General features: G+C 37.9%; 1 protein-coding gene across 1 annotated transcript in view; it reads right to left on the reverse strand.

Moving 5' to 3' along the window:
• Positions 1–24,925, reverse strand: part of LOC127435437 (voltage-dependent L-type calcium channel subunit alpha-1C-like) — a 233,249-nt gene that overhangs the window by 48,803 nt on the left and 159,521 nt on the right. The window contains exons 5-26 of the mRNA XM_051688932.1: positions 22,435–22,574; positions 21,667–21,828; positions 21,379–21,581; positions 16,753–16,856; positions 15,553–15,725; positions 10,684–10,774; positions 10,049–10,075; positions 9,461–9,621; positions 8,223–8,448; positions 7,655–7,856; positions 7,439–7,559; positions 6,721–6,835; positions 6,330–6,450; positions 6,020–6,089; positions 3,907–4,042; positions 3,427–3,556; positions 3,257–3,316; positions 2,980–3,086; positions 832–919; positions 607–714; positions 448–500; positions 207–353 (exon numbers count right to left, since the gene is read on the reverse strand). Of these exons, the coding sequence (XP_051544892.1) occupies positions 207–353; positions 448–500; positions 607–714; positions 832–919; positions 2,980–3,086; positions 3,257–3,316; positions 3,427–3,556; positions 3,907–4,042; positions 6,020–6,089; positions 6,330–6,450; positions 6,721–6,835; positions 7,439–7,559; positions 7,655–7,856; positions 8,223–8,448; positions 9,461–9,621; positions 10,049–10,075; positions 10,684–10,774; positions 15,553–15,725; positions 16,753–16,856; positions 21,379–21,581; positions 21,667–21,828; positions 22,435–22,574 (2,745 nt within the window). The remainder of the gene's footprint in view (positions 1–206; positions 354–447; positions 501–606; positions 715–831; positions 920–2,979; positions 3,087–3,256; positions 3,317–3,426; positions 3,557–3,906; positions 4,043–6,019; positions 6,090–6,329; positions 6,451–6,720; positions 6,836–7,438; positions 7,560–7,654; positions 7,857–8,222; positions 8,449–9,460; positions 9,622–10,048; positions 10,076–10,683; positions 10,775–15,552; positions 15,726–16,752; positions 16,857–21,378; positions 21,582–21,666; positions 21,829–22,434; positions 22,575–24,925) is intronic.

A 24,925-nucleotide genomic window follows, 5' to 3' on the forward strand; every position in this document is an offset into this window, starting at 1 on the left:
CCTAAATTGTGCTGCTGAAATCCCGAAGAAGAAAAAAACTACTTTTCAGACTGAGGCATGAGGACTCGACTAAACAGACAGACGATGTCTCCATCAAAAAGGTGATTATCTCTTTTATCTGTAAAGTGGGACTTCCATTCCTACAGTTGCAATATTTAGCACTGCGATTTCTCTGATTTATATGTACTGTTTATGAGTGAACGCACCCTGGCCAACCCTCGAAGGTGGACACGGCAAACAGAGCCATCATGCCCTTTAGGACGTCATCAAAGTTGAAATCACTGTTTTCCCATAAACGCTGAGCTTTCTCTGGCTTGCCAACATTCCCATCTTTGTACTCTATGTAGGACCCCCTGTAACACACACACACACATATACACATGAATTAGCCTTGGGCCGTTTGTAAATTAAATGCAAACTTTTTGTCCAGAAAGAAAGTGATGTTACCTGCACTCTGCCTGTGTTTGTTTTGAGGTGTCTGAGCAGGAGAAGAATTTTCCCTGGAAAAACAAAAAGACAATATCAGAATCAGTTAACATGCAATAATATATTACAACACAGATCTGCCCAATACTAAAACATGCTTTATGAGATAGCAGAACTTACCTTAAAGAGTTGAACACCAATGCAGGCAAACATGAACTGCAGCAAAGAGGTGACGATGACGATATTCCCTATGGTGCGGATGGCTACAAACACACACTGGACCACGTGCTGTGGACACATGCACCCCCAATCAAAATAAATACAACTCAGCATATCACAGGTCAGAGTTATCTAAACATAATTGTGCACAAATGTTTTGGGAATGAGAGAGAGAGAGACACTCACTTTGAGGCCCTTGGCTCTGTTGATTGCTCTCAGGGGCCTCAATACTCTCAGCACTCTGAGAATCTTCACTACATTAATGGCACTTGACCTGTGAATCATACCACAGTCAGGCATTGCCAATCAGACCAGCTAATTACTGATCACATGATTAAAACAGCATCAACACTATACAGATTTCCATGTTTAATTAACAAAATGTTCTGTCAATTAGTTAAATATCCCTGGATAAGTGTATTAGTTTTATAATTTAAAAGAAACAATGCAATTTTTTTTTATTTAGTTTTACACTGTCACATGGTCTGATCATAATGCATCAAAAAATATCTTTTTGCATATTTTATTTAAAGGTCACCCAAGCCAGATGCAACTGGATTAGGGGGCAGTTTTTCAAGCATAACTTTGAATTTGCATCAGATTTGGGTTTGTAATTAATATATATATAATATATATTATATACACTGATCAGCCACAACATTAAAACCACCTGCCTAATATTGTGTAGGTCCCCCTCGTGCCACCAAAACAGCACCAACCCTATTGGTGCTATTCTTCTCTTCACAATTGTACAGAGCGGTTATGTGAGTTACCGTAGATATGGTCAGTTCGAAACAGTCTGGCCATTCTCTGTTGACCTCTCTCATCAACAAGGCATTTCCATCCACAGAACTGCCGCTCACAGGATGTTTTTTTTTTTTTTTTCACCATTCGGAGTAAACTCTAGAGACTGTTGTGCATGAAAATCCCAGGAGATCAGCAGTTGCAAAAATACTCAAACATGCCAGTCTGGCACCAACAATCATCCATGCGATTATCTAATCAGCCAATCATGTGGCAGCAGTGCAGTGCATAAAATCATGCAGATAGGGGTCAGAAGCTTCAGTTAATGTTCATATCAACCATCAAAATGGGGAAAAATGTGATCTCAGTGATTTGGACCATGGCATGATTGTTGGTGCCAGATGGGCTGGTTTGAGTATTTCGGGTCACATGGTCTTGTTTTTGCGTGGGATTGGGTTTTAATTTCATGCCTGTACAGACCTCTTACTGCCTTTAAGTCCACCTGGGAAGCTCCTACTGTACATCTGAGTCAGCATTTGTTATACAACATGTTACGCATTCAAGTTGGAAACAAAATATGGAAGAAGCAAAACTAATAAAAAATAACCTGCTGGCCTCACTAACACCTCTTCAAGCAGCAACCTTAAGGAGAAGGATATAGCTGCAGTCAGAGCTCCCAAAAGGGGCGGTAGCCCCTAACCTAACCCTTTTCCTAACCCTAAGCCCCCTTTTGGAGTTGGTGAAACTCCCTTATGAAGTAACCCCCCCCATTCTGAAGTAACCCCACCCTCTTTTGGAGATTCTGCCCTCATTTGGAGATGTCCGGCCTGCAGCTACACCTACTATCTTAAGGCCTGGGTATACTTTGTTTTTCCATGTTCCGCATCAGATCACGCCCAGTCGACCACGTTGCCTTTCAAAGTATACTCTTCTGACCGCAAATAAATACGAACACGCTTGACGCATGCCCACTACAAATGCTTTGTGATACTCTTTAGTACAATCAATGGCAGGCATGTGCGCCGACGATGCACACAGACGAGGACCGCGTCCGTGTGTCGAGAAAATCTGGGCCGACGGTGCGATCAGCAATGCAGACAACCGAAGTATATTGGCCTTTAGTTTTCCACAGGATGTCTCCCTTCCAGGCACTGACCATGCTTAATCCTTCTTAGTTTCAGTGCACAACCAGTCTAGAGCTACAGGGTGATATGGCTTCTTTTTATTTATATGAAATTAATATTATTAATATAATATACAAAGTTATTATTAAGATAATATTGTGTCATCAAGAATTCAGAGTTTCCCACTTGAAAATACGACTTCACTTGTTCATTCATGTGCTCAGAACTCGTAATTACAATATTTCCGACTCCAGTGAAGGGCACATCTAACAGTCTAATGTTGTTAATTCTCTTAGCGTCAGTGATTCCAAACAGAAAACCTCCTGATTGGTCAGACATGAAATTAATAGATTTTCATTGGCTGGAATTAAAAGAAATTGCGCTGGATAGGTTAGTTATTTTTGGCATGAGAAGCACTGGCATTGGTCAGTTTGTGAGCAGCTGGGGAAAGTAGGTGGGTACTCACTGAATCCCAGAGGAGATCAGAGACACACTGACCACCACCAGATCCAGAATATTAAAATAATTCCGACAAAATGATCCCTTATGTAGGAACGCTCCATACGCTGTCATCTGAGAGGAGGAGTGGACAAATGGAGAGACAGCAGGGAATTAGACGAGAATAAAAATGAGAGAAAGAAGGGCAGAGATAGTGAAAAAGTTATAGCAAGGTAGGTATTAATAGCATGGAATGTTTTTAACTTGTGAACAGGTGAACATTTACCTTTAAAATGTAAATTTACCTTTAATATGATCTCTATGGTGAAGATTCCTGTAAACACATAATCTGCATAGCCTAGAATCTAGCAGAGAGAGAGAGAGAGAGCGAGAGACGGAGAGACACATATCAAAGCCTCATAACAGCAGCACTACAAACACGACGATGCATAAGTCAATCTGCTTTTGTGTGTACCTGATTCCTGAATGAGTCATTCTTCACTGGGTCCTCGGCTGCCAGTGAAATACTGCTCAGCAGTATAAAGAAAAGGATTAAATTGGTGAAGATGTTGTGGTTTACAATCTTATGACAAAAAGCCCTGAACCTACAGAGAGAGAGCACAAGAAAATAGGTTTGAGAGACATTTTTGGGTTTAAATATAGGCTAAGTAATGTAATTCACTGATTAAATGTCTATTCTGCACTACACAGCTAAAACACAGTAATTATGGCTACAATGTGAATAAATTAAGTTTTTTGATTGTCCAGCCAAATGTAGATAGTTAATAAATCTTGCTCTATTTATTTCTGAATCTGAGCATAGTTTAACCAAACTTGTATGTCAAAGGACAGATCATAGTCTGAGAGATTTCAGAGATAATATTTCAGTTATAACTCAGTTTGGTTTTGGCTTTGCAGGGCAGTATTGATGTGTATGAGTTTGTGTGTTTCATACTTGTTAGACGGGCTGAAAATAAAGAAAGCTCTGGCCTCTGGCATGGGGACAGCTTTCTCCTTCAGCTGAATGTCTGAAAGTGGTCGCGGACGAGGACCCACTGGCATCTCTGGCTCCTCATCATCATCCTCTCCTGCTACAAAGAGACAGAGAGAGAGAGAGTGAGAGAGAGAGAGAGAGAGAGAGAGAGAGAGAGAGAGAGTTTTTGGAATGAAATCCACACTAGCTGAATTTCAAGCATGCAATGAAAGTCTGGCATCCCTCAATAGTCCCACAGTATTTTCTGCATCACTGAAAAAAACACTGTGTATGAAAAGGGCTGAAAACTAGAGGTGGGAAATGCCACTGACCTCTTGATTCGGTATTACAATGATATTTAGTTGCCGATTTAATATGTATTACGAATTTAAAATTATTGTGATTCTATAAGTACTGATATTCGATGCTACGATATACTGTTTTTTTTTTTCCTTTTTTCATAAAACAAGTCAATCTTGCCTAGGAAGAAATGTTTATTGAAGAACAGTTGTGTCTACAAACTTAGGCATTTTTTTCACTCTGTAATACAGAATATACAGATAAAAGTAAATGGTAAATAACAAATACAAAGTAAGACAACTTAACGTCTCCATCTAAATGTTTTTATGCTCACCTCTAAATGCCAACTCACCTTATATATTCTGTGTAGTTTAACTATTAGAGCTGTGAGAACGCGTTAACGCATGCCATTAATTTAAAAAGTTTAACGCGTACATTTTTCTTAATCGCGATTAACGCATTTACCGTTAATACAGCATAAATAAGCATAAACACTTGTTGGGAGGGCTGAACCTTTGTAATGTGTCCACTTGGAGTCATTACAATGATGCATACTTCACAACACACACACACAAAAGCGATTCTCTGTCAGTGATAAAATTATGGAGAAAGGACCTCTTTGATGTACAGAACAAGCCCAGATGGTACTTGTGATAAAATAAAGTATTTTTCAGCCTATGTAAGTCGCATTTTAATTACCATAAAGCATGCCAAGTCTTAACTATCACCAAAACGCAGAATGTTTTTGTCTGCAAGTGATTTTAGTGTGGAGTTCAAAGCGACTGCTGTAACAAAGTGGATAGCTACAGTCTCCCGGCAGATTAATATTGTGGAGGATTTGAGTTTAAGAGATTTAATGCCCATTGCAATGATGCAACCTATGTGGAGACTAGTTCTTTCAATTAGTCAAACTCCCACTTAGACTTTGGGAAACGTTTAATGTTACTTTATTGTTACTTGAATTGGTGCTATTTTAGTGCATTTCTATCTTAATACTATGGACTAAGGCTTTGTTTGGAAAATTTTAATAAAGCATTATTTTGTTACATATTGTTTTGTTTTCTTTCCTTAGATGGAAATAAATGCATTTTGACAGGAAAAGAAATATATATCGTGTCAAATTTCAGCATTTTCAAAATCTGCAATTAATCACGATTAACTAAAAAAAAAACTTTTTTTTTTTTTTGATTTATCGTGATTAAAAAATTTAATCAACTGACAGCACTAATAACTGTAGAAATAATATATTTTTTACAAATACCACATTTCTGCCAAAATACCATAGATAATATAGGTGTTACTAGAGCAAATCTATAGTACTATTTTGTGAGGGTGGTAATTTGTTGATTGGAAAGCCTTTTCCTTTTTCGTGCATGGCACAATGTTTTCTCCCATTTTCTTAGTCAGTACTGTTTAGAATGTTAGGGTTGTTGATATGGTTTTAAACTAGTTTAATCACCTAAACATTTGCGGTTTTGATATAAATTAAAATGGAGCAGCATCCTGCAGCCTGACATTATACTTCATCTAAAACTTGTTTTTTTCTTCTTTTTGTATAATTATTGTCTATGCAGATATCTTGCATTACATTATTTGAGAGGCTACATAGAATATTTGCACTTATAAAGGTTAATTTGTCACACAACAAAACTATTTATTGACATGAACTGCAAAAAAAGAAAGAAAAAAAAGAAAAGAAATGGTGACCAGTCAACCCTAAAATATATTTATATAACCAAAAATCTTGGTGTTAGAAGTGTTTTCTGTTTTTTCTTACCAACTGCTCTTAAAATACCTGGGAAATCATTCACAGGATATGGATTCTTCTCCTCATTTTCTTCACCTGTGTATTCATCCATGTTAATCTAAAATCGGACAAACACACAATCAAAATCAAAAATTTTACACAAATTACTCTTATGAAGTCTGTTATGACTCCCCCCAAAAAGCTTTTATTTAGATGTGTTTGAAGCACTATATGTGAGAGATGATGGAATTACAATGTTACTGAGACATCCATGCATATAAATGGCCATGTATTTGTGTGTGTGGTGTGTGTGCTGTAAGAGTATATTTGTGTTTGTATGTTGCCTCTTGCAAGTGACCTTGGTGGCAGTTGGCATTTCTCCGTCTGAGGTGATGGATTTTAGCTCAATCTTCTCCTCTTTCTTTTCATCCTCCAGCGGAGGTTTCTCAGAGTCCTGGCGTTTCTCTGGACTGGCCGTTCTGTGAGATAGACAGAAATTGCGCCATGAATGTGTGTAGATGCAGCTTTACAGTCCCGTTAAGCACCTGTATTTTTACGGCTCTTTAGAGGATTAAAAACATTTGAGTAAAATGATACTTAATTTTCTCAGTGTTACACTAATGAAGTAATATCTGATACAGTCTTAATGAGCTCATTAGGCTGCAGACGGCCAATACTCATAGGAAGGTTTTATAGGCCTTCAGACCATCACAAAGCATTGCATTGATTTGAGCTCAGAGTCACTGAACCTGGCCAGCTTCTTCCTCTCTTTCTCCTCCTCTTCCTCTTTCTGTGCTGATGTCAGGCTCTCAGCATCTGCCAGGTTGTCCACGGCAATGGCCAAGAAGACATTCAGGAGGATGTCTGTTTAGAGTTTAGGAGCTTTTACAAGAAATCTGACAATACAGAACTGATGAAATTAAACTGAGAATTAGCAAAGTCAATTAGTAGAATAAAACAGAAGTGCAGTTTTCTGTGATGTTGTGTTCATTAAGGCATTTGCATTTAATTGCTTTGTGTTGTGTCTATTGTGTTGTGTTTTATGAGTAGTTTTGTACTGTGTGTTCTTTAGCAATAATAATTTTAAGTATGAGATGCCATGCTATTTTGAGTGTTTAGTCTCTGCTAACATGTATTGTTTAGCACAATATAGCATGGCCTTAAGTGCTTTATTGCTGTAATGAAATGGGTACTGTATAATAATAATAAGGACACTGATTTTCATTAAGCAAATTCATCATTTTGCTAGAAGATATTGTTCCAGACTTGTAAACAGAAACAGAATGTTATTTTATGTGTGTTGAGCAGTGATAGACACAGTAGTAAGATGATCAGGTAATTTATGTTACTATATTGTGTATTTTAGCACAGCTGGAACGCAGTATTGACCAATCAGCATCCAGAACCATTATTATGCCTTTTATCATGAATCATGTAATGCTGTGTAAAACAAGTTGCGCAGGATACAGTTTCCGCAAATGAAGAGGATGATGAAATAAATACAGACTAGCATGCCAGGGAAGGAAGGCCCTCCATACGCCATGATGCCATCATACATCACAGAGTTCCAATCTTCTCCAGTCAAAATCTACAATCACAAAATACATTAAATTCCAACATGGATGGACTGTGTTTAAAGACACATATGAACAGTGTTTGCTGTGATTTAATCTGCAGCAGAACCTGAAAGACAGTGAGGAGAGACTGGGGGAAGTTATCGAAGGTGCTGCGACGCGTCTCATCGAAGTTGAACTTGCCGCCAAAGAGCTGCATTCCCAGCAGACTGAAGATGATGATGAAGAGGAAGAGCAACAGCAACAGGGAAGCGATCGAACGCACTGAGTTCAGCAAAGAGGCCACCAGATTACTGAGAGAATTCCAGTACCTGAGAGAGGGCAGTCAGCATTAATGTAATGTCACGCATCTACACTTAACACGTAACGTGGAACAACACTTTCTAGTGGAACAGATGACTTTCTTTCTTCCATGGAACACAAAAGGAGATTTTAGGCAGAATCCTAATTAACTTTCATTGCCTGTTTTCCCATACAATCAAAGTGAATAGAGACTGAGGCTAAGATCCTGCCTAACATCTTCTTTTGCATTCCACAGAAGAAAGAAAGTAATTCAGGTTTGGAATAACAAGAGGGTGAGCAAATGATGACAGAATTTTCATAATTGGGTGAACTATCCCTTTAATAAAACACACACACTCATCTTTAACACTGCTAAATGACTTAATAAAACACACCTGGTGATCTTGAAAATGCGAAGCAGACGGACACAGCGCAGAACAGAGATGCCGAGGGGTGACATGATCTTAATCTCCACCAGAATGGTCTCCAGAATGCCGCCACACACCACAAAACTGTCAAAGCGATTGAAAAGGGAGACAAAATAGGCCTGTAGGCCCAGGCTGTACATCTTCAGCAGCATCTCACCGGTGAAGAGAGCCAGCAACACCTTATTGGCAATATCTGTAGGCACATACGGTATACAACATCATCATTCCTCTATTAGAAGGTTTATTTATTGCACTTGCTTTTTGACTCGAAAAGGCAAACTAATATAAAATACTGTAAAATACATTTATCAGGTTTGAAAAGCCTCAGAATAACAGTTATGTTATTTATTTAAACTTCTACAGTAATGTTAAATGCTTAATTATTTCATGAGCTAAAAAAGTAGTGTTGCATATTTAAATAGCTACAGTACTGTAGTGTTGTATAATTAAATAGCTACAATACATGCAACAGTTTCTGCCCACTTTTTTAACAGTCTGGTTGCCAAAGTATGTTTCACATAATTTTTTTTTTCTTTTTTTATAGGGATTTCATAAAATCCTTCATAAAACAAAAAAAGCGACCAAATATACCAGCTCCGCGGTGAATCACAAGCAAAAAAGTATCTAAAATCTGACAAAAAGACAAAGGTACAAGACTGTGTACTTAACAATGAGGGAATGAGCTACAATTCTATGAAGCATTAAGAATGACGTAAACCAACAAAAACTATTGATTTAAAGTGGTTGATTCTAAGTATAGAAAATATATTTTAAATTAATTTAAGAGTGTAGGGAGATTGACTCGACTGCATCATTCGCAGTGGGAGTGGGTGTGGGCGGTCACTGCTAGGCACTTTTGCCGTGATTTTAAACATGTTTGATTTAGCTATATGTTTTTTCAAAAAACAAAGCTGAAATAATGTGGACTGATTGCTTTAGCAGAAGCATATATATTTGATTAACAACCTCGGAGCTCACGGCAGGTCTGACTTTAAAGGTTTATAAGTTATAGTTTTACTTATAAATTATCGGAATTTTACTTCAGAAAACAGACTGCGATCTACATAGCAGTGTCATATATTTATATAGCTAGAAATAGCAAGAATAAAGAGAATAGTGTTGTATATTTAAATACCTACAGTATTGTGGTATTTAAATAGTGCTGCTTATTTAAATAGCTACAATCCACAAGTACTGTTGTGTACCTTGTACATTGGTGAGCCAGTCCGGCTGTTGGTGGTGCTCAGAGGCAATGGTTAGTGTGTTCAAAAATACCAGGAAAATCACCAGCCAGTAAAATACGTTCGACTTCACTGCTGCACGGCACTTTCGCCGACATAACCGATTCCACCGCCGAGAATAACGACTGCAGAAAGTCAGACAGAGAGAGGAATATAAGGTACTCCTGCAACAAAGTTAAGGCTTAAACTCATTGGAACATGAGGCCATTCTTACCAACAGGAAAAAAATATCCCAGTATTAAATAAATGCAGTTCTGGAAATATAACACTACAACAAAGTGTGTTTCTACTGGCTGTGATGGAAATGCTCCCGCACTAGAATCTTTTGGCACTAAGGACCTATAGCAAACAAATCAAACTTGAATAACACTGGCAGTCTGAGTCTGTTAGAGGGTATGCAGCCAATGATTAGAGGGCAACCATGATGCTCAAAACACAACACTGGCATCAAAACACAACAAAAACACCAGACAGACATACAAAAAACACACACATATATGAGGAGAGGTAAGGAAGGCAACCTTGCCTTCAGACAGTATGTAATGTACTAACCTGAATTTGGATTTGGAGATCCTATTTCTGGAATGGAAAACAGAATGTATTATACATACAGAACAGACACGACATCATGAAGGACAGTGTTTCCACAAAGACAGCAGAACAGGGGTGCCAGTCAGGTGGCCCTGCTCATACATCATCACTTTATGTAGAGAGCGCCACTATGTGGAACAAAGATGATGAGCAGGAGCAATTAAGGGGCACCCACAAAGAAAGAAAGAAAGAAAAAAGAAAGATAGATAGATAGATAGATAGATAGATAGATAGATGGATAGATGGATAGATAGATAGATAGATAGAAAAAAGAAAGAAAGAAAGAAAGAAAGAAAAAGAACGAACAACACTGAAGATCATGGGAGTGAGAGGAGCCGCCTGCTGACCATGCCTACCAGCCCTCTAACTCAGTATCTCTTAAAATCTTTTAAACCATCATTCAACCTTCTAACTGAGATCTTCTGTAAAGGTATAAATACCAAAAACAAACTTTTGCAGAAGACTACAAATTCTTGCATAGGTCTGAAGAGCATTTAAGGAGATTGAAAGAGTCTAGAGGAAAACAGAGGAGAATATCAGGAATGGGAATAGGAGGAGAAGAAAAGGAGAGGAAATGAGGTGCTGTGGAGACTTACGCCATGCGAGTACAGCATGTTTCTCCTTCTATATCTCCGGCTGGGGCATTATCAGTGTTCACTGACTCATTTTCACTAGCTGGCATACTCACTGCACGAGAGAGAGAGAGATGAATTACCAATAAAGATAATACTGATTGCACATCAAAAACTGGATTTCACTGAGACAATTTCACATGCATGCTAACCAGTGTTGGGTGTAGTCCAATTACAAAGTGATTAGTTACTGTAATCTAATGACTTTTTAGTCCAAAAAGTAGTGTAATGCATTACATTTTAAATTCTTGTAAACAGATTACAGTTACTGACTTTCAATTAACTTAATTACTTTTAAGTACATTATAGGGTAATGCTTATTTCTAATATTTATTCAGAATCAGTGTTCGGGAGTAACAGAATACATGTAATGGGATTACGTATTATACATAAAATATTAAATATTAGTAACTGTTTTCCAATAGAGTTACAATTTAAATAGTTGATAATCAGAATATAGTATTTTCAATCAATATTTTGATTACTGAAGAGATTGCTTTGCATTTAATTGTCATTTGTTTCATTTAATATCGAGTCTATTCAGTGTGAAAACAATTATCCATTTAAATGATGCAATCTGAGGAGCTTTTGAACAGCGGTAAAACACTTTCTTATGATGTGTTACATTCATACAAGCAGACAGAGGGTGCTTCCACAATGTTATGAGTGAAAAGGTGGATATGATGTCATTGGGGAACTTTCCCTTTGGGAGCTTAATATACAGAATCCACATTCGATCAGATTTCGTTGTTGTGCACACTCTTCAGTGGGGTTTTAAAGTAGGTTTGGAGTTGCAGAAATAGTTATCTTTGTGTACATTTTCACGTAAACCCTCAGATTTATGCTCAGCTAAAATGTTATCTCTAGCCCTCTTACATGAACCTGTTATCAGGTACAGTTATATTTTTCTATCAAGAAAATCCACGTTAGATCATAATTTCTTTATATTAGGGCAAAGATGTCCTGCAAAAATCTTATTCTTGATCAGAATTATCTAAAAGTCATTCGACAAATCTTTAATCTATCTTGATTTAAAAGCAACACTGCATAAGATATTTAGGCTTTTTCAGAGAATGTATTTTTAATATAAGTGTATTTTGTCTTACTGTACTGGCAGATTTTTTTTTCACTTGTTATGTAAGCATAAGCGTAGTTCTAGCAGGAATATCTCAGGATTCATTCTATCAGGGATCTCATCCAATCACAATACAGCCTCCACTTTATAAGCCCACTCAGGTGTTTCTCATAGTTGGCTTACTTCCATTGTTTTTACCCCCCTCCACCCCATCATCACCAGTTTAGATCCTGTCCTGGGCAGGGGTAAACTCCGCTCCCTTGCCGTCACCTCTTCTGGCAGGATCCGACGGTTCAAGCAAGTATCAGAGCGCTAAACCGTTGGACGTGGTTTACACCAAATGATATAAGTATTTCTACGTTCACATTAATCCCAATAATCCTGAATCTTTTCAGATAGAAATTAACTTGTTTATAGTCAAACTAGTGAAAAAACTCTGCCAGTGCTGAAGTAATCCATAGTATTTAGATTATGTTACTAACCTTGAGTAAACTAATGGATTACTCTACAAATTACATTTTACAGCATGTATTCTGTAATCTTCATTGTTAAGGAAAAATGTGAGGTGCTGAGTGTATGACTCGTGTGTAACAATGAGCAAGAAATAATATAGACATTTTAGATTTGTTGAGCAGAAAAGTGTTTAAAAAAGTAACTTAAATGTAAACTAATTAGTAATGTGATTACGTTTTCAATTAAGTAATTAGTAAAGTAATCGGATTATAATTGTAGATAAATAATTAGTAATTTGTAGTAAATTACTATTTTTAAGTAACTTACCCAACACTGCTGCTAACACACACACACACACACACACACACACACACACACACACACAGGAACTAACTACCAACCTGTAAAAAAAATATAAACCATTGTAAATGATGAAGAGAGAATAAAAAAAAAACAGGGAAAATAAATGAGTTCTTACTATTATAACGGTAGATGCACACACGGTTGCAAAATTACACATTTTATTTAGCTGAAAGGCTTAATGTCTTGATCGGGCACCTTTCAAAAGTCTGATGTGTATACACTGTTCTTTTTTCATACCAAACAGACCCAAAAATCCTAATGACAGTCAACCCAAACAAACTATGGCTTCCTTTGTCTATATTCATTGTCAGATGTAACCTTTAACATCTTTTAAACATGTGTGAGAGAAACAAGCTTCAGTGCACTAGAAAGAGCTTAGAAAGATATATATCCACATTTCAAATTCAAACACACGCACATGTACAGGTTTCACGGGTGCTGAATCTTATAACGATAACCAAACACATTTTAATGAGTGGCAAACAATCGAAAAATAAAAATAAAACAAACAAAAAACAAACTAAGAAACTTCCCCTGCAAATATGTAATGTAATAGAAACTGTTATAGGCCAAAACATATGCTAATCTACCAATCAACATGCAGACCATGCATAGGGGCGGGGTCAAGCAGAGACTGAGAATTCCATGCTGCAAACTTATTGGTTCTGACCTTTTTCCCTAATTCTATCTCACAGATTTGTTATTCATAAAACACCTTCACATTATTATCCACACTACACTACCCCTAAAATGGGATTATGTGATTATGTTTGTTATCGGATATTCCGAGACAGGATTACAGATGTCAAACAGTGACATTACATCATCAGTATGCTGATGATAATTAACATATTTAAAACAAAGTGATTGTTATTCCTGTAATTTTCTAACAGATATATCAGCTAAAACAAATATCCTCAGTCTAAACAAATCCAAGCACAGACAGAAGGGGGTAAAGCAACATGCATCAATGTTAGAAGAAATTCAAAAATCGAAAATTCTTTCCAAAAGTACACCTGCATAAACATCTCAACATGACTGTCAGAGAGAAATCAGAACCTCATTTTCAGCACCACCTGAACCATGGTGTGCTCATCAGAACTGTTTCTATCTGGACATCACATGCAGCTCGACTCTTAAGACAAGTCTAATGTGTGTTTGGAATTTTATATAAATCAATTATTCTGATTAAAATACCTGGAGAAAAACCGACATGCTCAAAGTCCAGATATTTCAAACAGACAAACTCATACCACCAAAACAGAGCAAAAGTCCAAATATCAAAACACGCAGATCTTCATGCCCATACGTCATCATTCAGAATACTAAAGCACGCAGGAACTGGGCAGGGGTAACCATCACCCTCCATACCCAGATTGTCCTGACTGAGGGATTGTAGGATGGGTCGGGGGGTCAGAATAAAGGTTTGGGGGCCTGTTGCACTTTTGCCATGCAAATGCTTAAGTAAACCGTGGTTGCTATGGAGACGCACACGCCTTACGAAGTAGAGCTGCTTTTTTCTTCACCTCTCCGCGGATGTACTGTAAACGATGAGTCTTCCCTGAAAACAACAGAGCAAGACTCAAACAGTCAGAGACATACAGGCTCAAACATATACACCGAAACAGAGACGCCACCAGTCCTCTCTAGCCTAAACATTTATCAATGAGTGAGGAAGACTTCCCCAACATAAGACACAAACAAACACACACAAAGAAGAACTTCATAGTACACCTAAATTGCTTACACGTGCACACACACACAAGCAGATTTGAAGAGTATTCAGTGTATACACAGACTGTGTATAGTCTGATAACATCTATCCTATAAAATATAGTATCTCTGTTGCATTGCTGAGGTGCAGTTCCACTTTCTGCCACTAGATGCGTGCCAATATGAGGATTAGACAATATACGGATATCTCAATATGCATGTGTGTTAAGAGTGTGTGTTCCAATCTGATATCAGCTAGGGGTTGGACTTAGAATTCACAATCTCAGGCTCCGAAAGGCCAAGTCAAAAATAAGTCCAAACACACACACACACACACACACACACACACACACACACACACACACACACACACACACATACACACACATACACACACACACACACACACATACACACACAAGCTTGTGGGGACTTCCAATTCACATCTATTATTCTCAGTATAAACTAATTGTAACTCTAAAACAACTTCAACCCTAAAATAAAACCTTAAACCCAAAATTGGCATTTTTTGATATGACTTACAGTACTGTAGGACATTATCTAGATCCTTTCCGAACATTTTATCTCCAAAAGAAGGCTTTGGTACTGTAGTTTTTGCTTCTTTTAAGGGCATTTAGAAAAAGTCATTCATCCATCCTTCCATCCAAGTTGTACTGTCAGTTATGAGTCTCTGACCGACTTGTAATAACGAAAAAGGTAAGCATGTTGAGACAGAGACAGACAATATTCTGCACCATCAAACTTTTGTGCAAAATTGCTGTTTATTCTCTAAAGCAAGAGGTAAAAACTGTTTCTATACCCACAATAAATTTGACCAAATCTAGATTTATAGAAGCAGCGTTTGCTTTTAATTGTTCAGAATACTTTGTATCCAATACACTGTTTAAGATCCATAAGATGTAAAGATATATGTAGATATAAAGACTGTTCACCAGGTCAAGATAAATGAAACTGTAATTCATGCAGATAATTACAGATCCAGAATAGTCAAAAGTATTCATTACAAAAACAAAGGTCAGTCTCTAAAGAATCACTTAATCATAAGATGTTCCAATTATATATATATATATATATATATATATATATATATATATATATATATATATATATATATATATATATATATATATTTGCTCAGACAAACCTCTCGCACACACATGAACATTAGAAACACAGAGTTCTTCCCTGCCCCGTTCTCTTGTACTCACGATTTCTCGGCTTGTCGTCGTCCAGTCCTTCATCATCATTCTCAGGGTCGATATCCTCTGCCTGTGTGATCCAGTCCAGGTAGCCCTTTAGATCCTCCTCCAGCTGCTGTTTCTCACGGAGCTTCTGGAAATCACCGCGAGCTTTGGCCTTTTCTCGCTCTTTTGAGAACTCTCTGAGAAACAGAGAAAGAGACTTCCCCTAAATATCCATACAATAAACCAAACATCTGAATCAGAAGAAATGAATCAATCAATTACACAACAATGCACAACAAATTCCTAAACAGGCAGATAATGCAACATCTGAATATTTTCAATGCATACAGAAACACACAAATTACACTTTGATATTAAGAACCAGGTAGGTGATCAGAAACTCATCTTATTCAGAAACAGAAAGGCCTTGTTTACACCTGGTAAACAAGAGATCACCACTAAATACAGGTGTAAATGGGATCCAAAATGTTTTGTGAGCCGACCACTCAAGCCACATTCAGAGACATTCCAAAAATACACCTGAGCACATTGTATTAGTATTGTAAATATGAATGTGTCCAGGACAACAGCAAAGGAATGCCTACTCACCTAACACTGTACATAAACAGCACCAAAACAAGACATTTTAATTTTGCCGTTGGGTAACAGATTTAAAAGACAACAGTCTTATTGTGGGGGTTTATAATTTAAGTTGTTACATCGTCATGGCAACGAAGTTGTAAAATTGGCTATAACTTTGCACAGAAAATGTTAGTAAGTGATTTTCTCACACTAAAATCTTGTAAACATGCATATTGTTTATGTCTTGTGGCTATACATTTGAAACAGTGAGTATTTTAACATTTACATACTGGCCCCATTCACTTCCATTATAAGTGCTTCACTCTTACGCTCTAAGAACAGAAGGGTTAAGTAATTTTTTTTATTTTTTTTTTGTGGTAATCAACATTATGCAACAAATTCTGTTGAATGAATGAATATTTCTTTAATACCAGGTGTAAATAGGTGTGACTTCACCGCTCACCTTTATTGTACACACTGGCTGTTAAACAGAAAGCACACAGGAAAGGACAAATCATACACCCAAACACACACATAAACTAATCCTCCCCTGCTGAAGATTTGAAGGTCTATTCCAATAAAGGATAAATACTGAGTGAGAGAGAAAAATAAAAAGAGGGAGGGAGAGATAGTGTCCCTTACCCGCTCAGAACACCAAGAACCAAATTAAGAACAAAAAAGGAGCCAATGATGATTAAAGTGACAAAATAAAGCCACGGCCAGGAATTCCCTACAGCATCATTCACCTGGGAATGGGGGGAGGAATGGATGGAGGAGTGTGGGGAGAGAGAGGGATGGAGGGAAGGATCAAGAGTTAAAGAGGGATGAATGAATGATTAGTATGTATCTGGCTAGAGTCTGGCCTATACAAACCCTCTCTGTTTCTGTCTCTTTCTGGCTCTCTCTATCCCAGTGCTTTGAGAAAGAACATGTTTGATGGTTCAATCAGAGTTCAGTCTGAGCTTTTTGTATTGTCCACAGAAAACAGCACGTGCACACACACACACACACACACACACACACACACACACACACACACACACATTCAATACACAATGCTTACCCGCTCAACACACCCAGAACCAGATTTAAAACGAAAAAGGATCCAAAGATGACCAGACTGACAAAATAGACCCACGGAAGCTCATAACCCATGGCGTCCTGCATCTGAGACGAGGAAGGGACAGTTAGAAAGAGAAAAAAAAAAAAGATCAAGTGGAGAAGAGAGGAAGACAAAAGACAAGTGCAGTGAACAGCACATGCTGGTCCCTCAGCAACCCAGTGCATCAAGCAAACCCATCAAGCATAGAGCATCTTCAAAAGAGAGAATGACAGAAAAAGGGGGAGAGAGACACTTTCTGGCGTGTCTTTTCGACCGCATTAGGAGATGTCAACAAGAAAAAACGTCAATCACTTCAAGTATCTGGAATAGTGCAGGATACAGTAAAGATGGGGTGTAGAGCTCAGTAGCAATCTCTCTCTCTCTCTCTCTCTCTCAAACACACACACACACACACACACATACCACACACATCACTATGCAAAAAATACCAAAGGAATGTGTTGAGGATTGCTATTGGAATTTCTATCAAGATCATAAAGGGATCAACAAAGAATCCTTTAAGGATCAAATTATGTCCTGCTAGTTAAACTGATATTCCTTCAGAAATGTTTGTTTCTAGCTAACTTTAAAGATTTAAAAAAAAAATATTTAATGTCTTTTATTTTATATTATTATGACATTTATTAAAAACAAAACTCTCTTGGAAAGACTCTTTTGGAAAGTTGTGTAAAGGTAACATTGATAATATGTAACAAAAATAATATTTCAAGATTACCCCGCTACAGTTTACTTCCGCATTCCATACCCGAAAATCTGAAAAGGGTTCATTCTTACACCATGTCCAAAACCAGAGATTCCAGCGACAAGCAATTAAGGTTGTCCTGGGTCCTGGGGCTTATCGTTTCGCTGGGCCCCTGTCAGTTGTCAGAGCAGGGGTTAAGGTCGTAGAGCAGAACGTTTTCACTCAATGATCATGTGCAACAAGGACGGGTTTAGCCGTTGCGCACCCTCTCTATGTTTACATCAGCTTTTCCCGCAGAACGCGATTACATATGCCCTCCCGAGAACATCGACTGAAAAATACCGTGAATGGGCCCCCCGGGAGTTTGGGGCCCCCCTGCTGCCACGGCCCCCCAGGCTTAAACCCAGGTAAGCCATGCATTAATGCAGCCCTGGGTGTAATCCAATTACAAATTAATTAGTTACTGTAATTTAATTTCTTTTAGTAAAAAAGTAGTGTAATGCATTCATTTTAAAGTCTTGTAATCAAATTACAGTTACTGACTTTCAATTAATTTAATTACTTTTAAGTACATTATAGGGTAATGCTTATTTCTAATATATTATGTAGAATACATGAATTATGGCCCTGTAATGTGTCATTGTGAAGGAGAAATGTGAGGTGCTGAGTATATGACTAGTGTGCAACAATAAACAAGGAAGAAATATAGACAAATATAGATGGAAACGTGTTTTAGAAAGTAACTCTAAAGTAAAGTTATTAGTAATGTAATTACTTTTCAATGAAGTAGTAAAGTAATCTGTTTACAATTTTAGAAGAAATAATTTGTAATTTGTAGTGGATTACTATTTTTAAGTAACTTAACCAACACTGGTCCACACTGAACACAAAACTGTTGTGCAAGGCAGCATAATCCCAACCAGTCAGAAGATATTTGATGTTTAATGTACAGCTATGAAGAGCGGGACTTTGGACCAATGACAGATCACAGTAGGCGGTGCTGTCGCTTGTTGCTTGTCACAGTCGTTAGGACATGATGATAGAGTCTTATTGAATTTTGTGTTATCTTTATTACAAACTCTCCTTCCTGTATCAGAACAATGTCTAGCAAGTGGAAATTGTACCACATTGTATTAGGTTTGTCATGATACCTTAATAATGTCTTCGGGTACGATAGCAGCGATACCAAGACAAGTAGTATCACGATACTGCTTATATTTTCTGAATAATGGGCAAAATGATGTGGCTAGTCTGTTGTTGCATTATTCTTTACAGTTTTATATTATAATTATTGTTGCTGTTTTATTAAAAAAAAATGTAATTTAAAAAAATATTACATATTTTTATATGTATTCAAATAAATAATGAAAATAATGTAATAATTAATTCACTTACACAGCATTGCATCTCAGTATCGACAACCCTTTTCACAGAAAAATGAAGGTAGACTCCCCCCCCACCCCCCTTTTTATATTCCATCTACACTTTATTTTAATTGTCGATCTATACAAATGTGCCTGATAGAGGTCTTTAGTCATAAGAAATGCATTTTAAAACGCTGTGTCAAGATGAATGTAGTTCAGTTTCCAAAAGCGTGACTCAAGATCCCAGTGTTCCACAGATCCACAGCCACAATTGCAGCACTGGGCTCAGATACATGCAGTCAAGGAGCTTTAAAATACATGCAGTTACCACAGTGAGACAGAGGGGTGAATTTACTAAACAGTTGCTCCACTTCTGCGTGTGGTATTTCAGCATTTAAGCAATCTAGTTTAAGCAGGCGTTATCAGCGCTTAAGTCGGGCTGCGTCTTGAGTATTTAAATGAAGTCATTGTCATTCCTTTCTGTGCAAACACTCCTCTTTCTAAGTAAATTAGGCTTATTATACTGTAGATTGCAATTCATTCACAAAAATTGCCCATTACAATTTACAATTTGATATTATCGCCAGATGAAAGCTGGCAGTAAAATGTATTTTATTTAAATGAGATGTCGAAAATGTATGCAAACCAATTATTTCAGCAGTAATTCATCAAAAAATTATCAAATAATGGAGAAAAGCATTATAACTTGGCATATATTCAGATGTGTGGTGTAGTCAAGCACACTTTCAGCATGTGAAAAGATGATTTAGATGTCTGGATCGCAGTATTCAGTGATGTTGTTCAGTCCCGCCAAAGTGTGCAGAAAATGGTGGTCTGCTGCATCCTCCACTTTATTAGCGCTCAGAATCGGCCTGCAAGATCGTAATTTCTCATGCATATTGCATTCTGCAGTGATTTTGTGGGTGCATTAGCATAACTGCCTGATCTGCATACTTCCTGTAGTGCATCAGCCACTTAACCAGCGCAGACAATGCGTGCAAATAACCAGCGTTTTTAACAGGCCGCAATTTATTCTTATTGAATACCCCCAGAATCTGAGCTACATATACCTCTTCACAACCAAGTTCAACACAATACCACTACTATCTGGGAATATTCCTACCAACCTTACAAAGGTCATTATGGTATAAATGTAAATACTAGGGATGCACCGATGTATCGGCTGCTGATATTACAATCCAGAAATAATAGCCATAATATGTAGAAGGGTTGGCACACCCAAGAACATGGAATACTTAATATTTATTCTTTCTCTTTCTCAAGTTAATGCCGAAAAACCGCCATACAGGGATGTGACAGTTGTGAAAGCAATTATAGGCTACGTGATGAAGGAAACAATCCAAAATGCTTTGAAACCAGCAGACTTTGACTTCTGAGACATGGTATGATATCCATTAACGCTGCATGATTGATTGTATTAAAACTGAAATCGCAATATGGCCTTGCACAATTACTAAACCTTAAAAGGCTGTGTTTTAAAATATAGTCTGCATTCAGCGCTTCAGTCAGTGCTGTGTGAGCAAGCATTATACACCTCTGTATTCATTTTTAAAGCATAATTCTAAGTAAAACTGTGATCTCATGACAAAATAAGGTGTGGAAAAATATCGGTATCGGTCTATTGGTTTTTTGTTGAAATTGGTATCGGCCAAAAATTTCCATATCGGTGCATCCTTAGTAAATATGGTAGTACCATTTAAAAAACACGGTGGTGTCATTGGTATCAGTAGTACCGTGGTACTAGTATACTATGCAACCCCACATTGTATTACTTTTGATGTCTTACAGGAGCATTTTTTGCAACTGAATATCACAATATTGCTATTGGGAAATAGGAGATCTAATAGTATATATATATATATATATATATATATATATATATATATATATATATATATATATATTAATATTAACTTTAGAATTGGTTTGATAGAAATTCCAATATGATACCTTTAGGATTTTTGACTAGGTGCACACACTTTGTTACTAACCCTACCCATTTACGTCTCTGTGCTGAATTCTGTGTGTGTATATAGTCATGAGGTGTGTGCTGTGTGCTGTTACTGGAGCAGACTCACCCAGTACAGGACCTCTGTCCAGCCCTCCATTGTGATGCATTGAAACACAGTAAGCATGGCAAATGCAAAGTTATCAAAGTTTGTGATTCCATCATTTGGCCCCTCCCAACCCATCATGCACTGCGTGATGTTGGGAGGCGAGCAGTGTCGTCCATGTGCAGAGCTTGGGGCGCAGGGGGCCGGCTTCTTCTCAGCTATAGGACCTGAAAGAAAACAGACTTTCTTGAAAACAAATGTAAATTACTTCAGCAAGGAAAAACAAATGCTAAGAAAAGATAAAGTCCTGACCTTTGTGTCCATCTCTGAAGAAGAAGCAGGTTCTGTGCATCTTGCCCATGAAGAGCTCGAGGCCGATGATGGCATAAATGATAATGACAAACAGAACAAGCAGAGCGATGTGCAGGAGGGGAACCATGGCTTTAATGATAGAGTTCAGCACCACCTGTAAACCTGCAACCACACCATAACATATGATCACACACATCTTACACCTGACAGTTATAGTCTTGAAGACTGATTGTTTATTACATCATTCCAGCCATGTGCAAATACACTTTATAGTAACAGTTATAACACAAAACATCTGTTCAACTAGTTACTTTGTATATCAATGTGAAGCACCTTGAATATTGTTCTATTATTTTTTTACGTGACAGGAACTGCATCTTCTTGAAGAAGTACGACACTTAATGAATGTGCTTGATAAGATAACCTTTTAATGTAAAACTGAGTCCTTATTTTTATTATGCAGTAATTGTTTGATAAAAGCAAGTTGTGCTATTTTGTGAATGTAAACATGCCTAATGGCTGTTGTTTTTCAGATACAGTAATACAAATCTTTGTGTACATATTTGCAGATAACAAGACTTTTGGAATGTCTAGGACTGTGATTACTGATTCTATATTCTGTAAGAATTTTGAAACACCCTAAAGGAATGAATTGATGTTTCATTTAGATTCATGTTTTCTCTCTCTCTCGGTTCCTCAGCAATGACTCATGGATGACTTACTCAACAACCATCAGACGAGAGAGTCAATGTGTGTGTGTGTACTCACTAGGTACTCCAGAGACGAGTCTCAGAGGTCTCAACACTCTAAAGGCGCGCAGAGCTTTTACATCAAAGCCTGCAGCCTTGCCACCCATTGAAGTCCCACCATCCCCTTTAGTGGCCTGCTCTAATATTGCACTGAAGAGCCTGTGAGAGAAAGATAGAAAGTATTGATAACTTGTCATATTTATTATTTTTTTTTTTTTTTTTTTTTTTGCAGGCTGAAATGGCCGTGGTCTTGGACTTTACACAGACACTTATCAGCATGGACGCAGCATAATGCAAAAGCAAAAGTTTTCCATTTCTGATGCCATTGTAGAAATACCATAATCAAAGACGCATTTGTCACCCATAAAAAATAATTAGTAAATTGACAAGTCCAATAATGGAGGGTTGCCAATATATATTAAAAGGAATATTCCAGGTTCAATACAATTTAAGCTAAATCGACAGCATTTGTGGCATAATATTTATTATCACAAAAATTTATTTTGACTTTGGCAAAAATCTGGGTTCCAGTGTGGCACTTACAATGGAAGTGGATGGGGCCAATCTGTAAATGTTAAAATACTCTCCATTTCAAAAGTAAAGCCACAAGACATAAAAATAAATATGCATTTTAACATGATTTTAGTGTGATAAAATTGCTTGCTAACCTTGTCTGTTTCAAGTTTTAGCCAGTTTTACAACTTTGTTGCCATGACGATGTAAAATCAACAAACACTAAAACCATAAAACAACTGTAAAAATGACAATTTAAACAATTTTAGCTCAATTAATACATGAGTTTTAACAGAAGAATGTGTGAAAGTGCTTTTATGAAATTATTAGCTTCACATTTCTGTCTTTAAACCCCCCAAAATATTGGCCCCATTGACTTCCATAGTAAGTGCCTCACTGTGAACTTGATTTTTGCTTTTTTTAAAGAAAAGGACGAGTCGAAATTATTTTCTGTGGTAATCAACATTGGTAATACTTCATTTAGGGATCATATATTAGAAAGTAATTCATGACTAATAACTACACTTGTAAGTGTCTAGTGATGGACTAGTTTGGCATTATGAAGTATTTATCAAGCCTTTATTGGCTGATTTCTTATTCTTGCTTTTTAGCCCCTTTACATTTGCTTTGGTCATTACAATGAATTTATTAGCTAAAAACAAAAACATATTGCGACGAGGAGGAGGGCATCCTAATCAGCCGGGAGGGGGATAAAGACGAGCTGGTGGCGCCAGTTCGAGGGAGAGAGAGACACACGCGGCTGCTCTGTGTGTGTGTGTGTGTGTTTATGTTGCTGTGTTTTATGTTATGTTTCAGTTTCTTTATACCTCCTCCTTTCCCAATGAACGAGAGGCTTGTCTGCTACACTGGTGCCGAAACCCAGGAAGGAGGAGTCCTCGCCGCTGCCGTCTGCCAGGAAGCGGAGGAGCTGTTACCGTCCACCAGGGGTCAGAGGACTCGCTGCCATCCACCAGGGGACCAGGTGGCTGAGGACCAGGTGACGGCGTGTCCGGGGACCGGTGAGCGAGTTTTTCTCTCTCTCTCCTCTCTCTGTCTCTCCCCTTCGCTCTTTCCCTGTCCCTCCCCTGGTCTCTCCCAGGGCTCCAGAGAGGCAGGGAAGACCTGCCGGCAGAAGGACAGCCGGAAGGGCAACACCTCCCCTCCAGGAAAGGAGGGGAGGGGAGTATGTCATGCCGGAGGTTTCCCTGGCCTGAATCAGGCGGTGGAGGAGTGTGATGAGGAGGAGGGCATGGCCGGGCTGTGAGGACGCACACCCAGCGCTGAATTGTCCTAATCAGCCAGGAGGGGGATAAAGACGTGCCGGGGGTGCCAGTTTGAGGGAAAGAAAGGCACACGTGGCCACTCTGTGTGTGTGTGTTTATGTTGCTGTGTTTTATGTTATGTTTCAGTTTCTTTATACCATTAAGAGTTTACATTGTCTACTCAGCTGGTTCCCGCCTACTCCTTTCCCAATGAACGAGAGGCTTGTCTGCCACACATATCAATAGCTAGTATGATGCAAATGACATCCTTTATAGGTTCTCAGTATTCTGTTTGAATGTGCGGCTTATAAGTATAAAATACATGTAGAATGCATATAGAAGCAGGGAAGGTTAGGCTTAGGTGCAGCAGTAGGGGCAGGGGTGTAGATTATTTGGCAAGGGTAAGAACTCAGCGAACAAAGGCCTAATAAATACCTTATAATTCTAAACAAGTCTGTAAATATTCCCTTACTAGTCCAATTATTAGTCATTAATTACTGTCTAATTTCTGATCCCTAAAATAATGTGTTACCTCAACATTATGCCACGAGTGTTGTCGATTGAGCTTAACTTGTATTGAACCTGGAATATTCCTTTAAGAAAGATTTTGGCTAGTCATGTGATCTCAACATGGTGGCCACCCTGAGGGGGTAAAAAAAAAAAAAGCTTGGTCTAGGCTACTGATATGACTAAAGTCTTCTTCTCATGTGAGTGTACTCACAACTCATGTCAATG

This window comes from Myxocyprinus asiaticus, chromosome 45 (genome assembly GCF_019703515.2).
Source record: "Myxocyprinus asiaticus isolate MX2 ecotype Aquarium Trade chromosome 45, UBuf_Myxa_2, whole genome shotgun sequence".
NCBI classification, from domain to species: Eukaryota; Metazoa; Chordata; class Actinopteri; order Cypriniformes; family Catostomidae; genus Myxocyprinus; species Myxocyprinus asiaticus.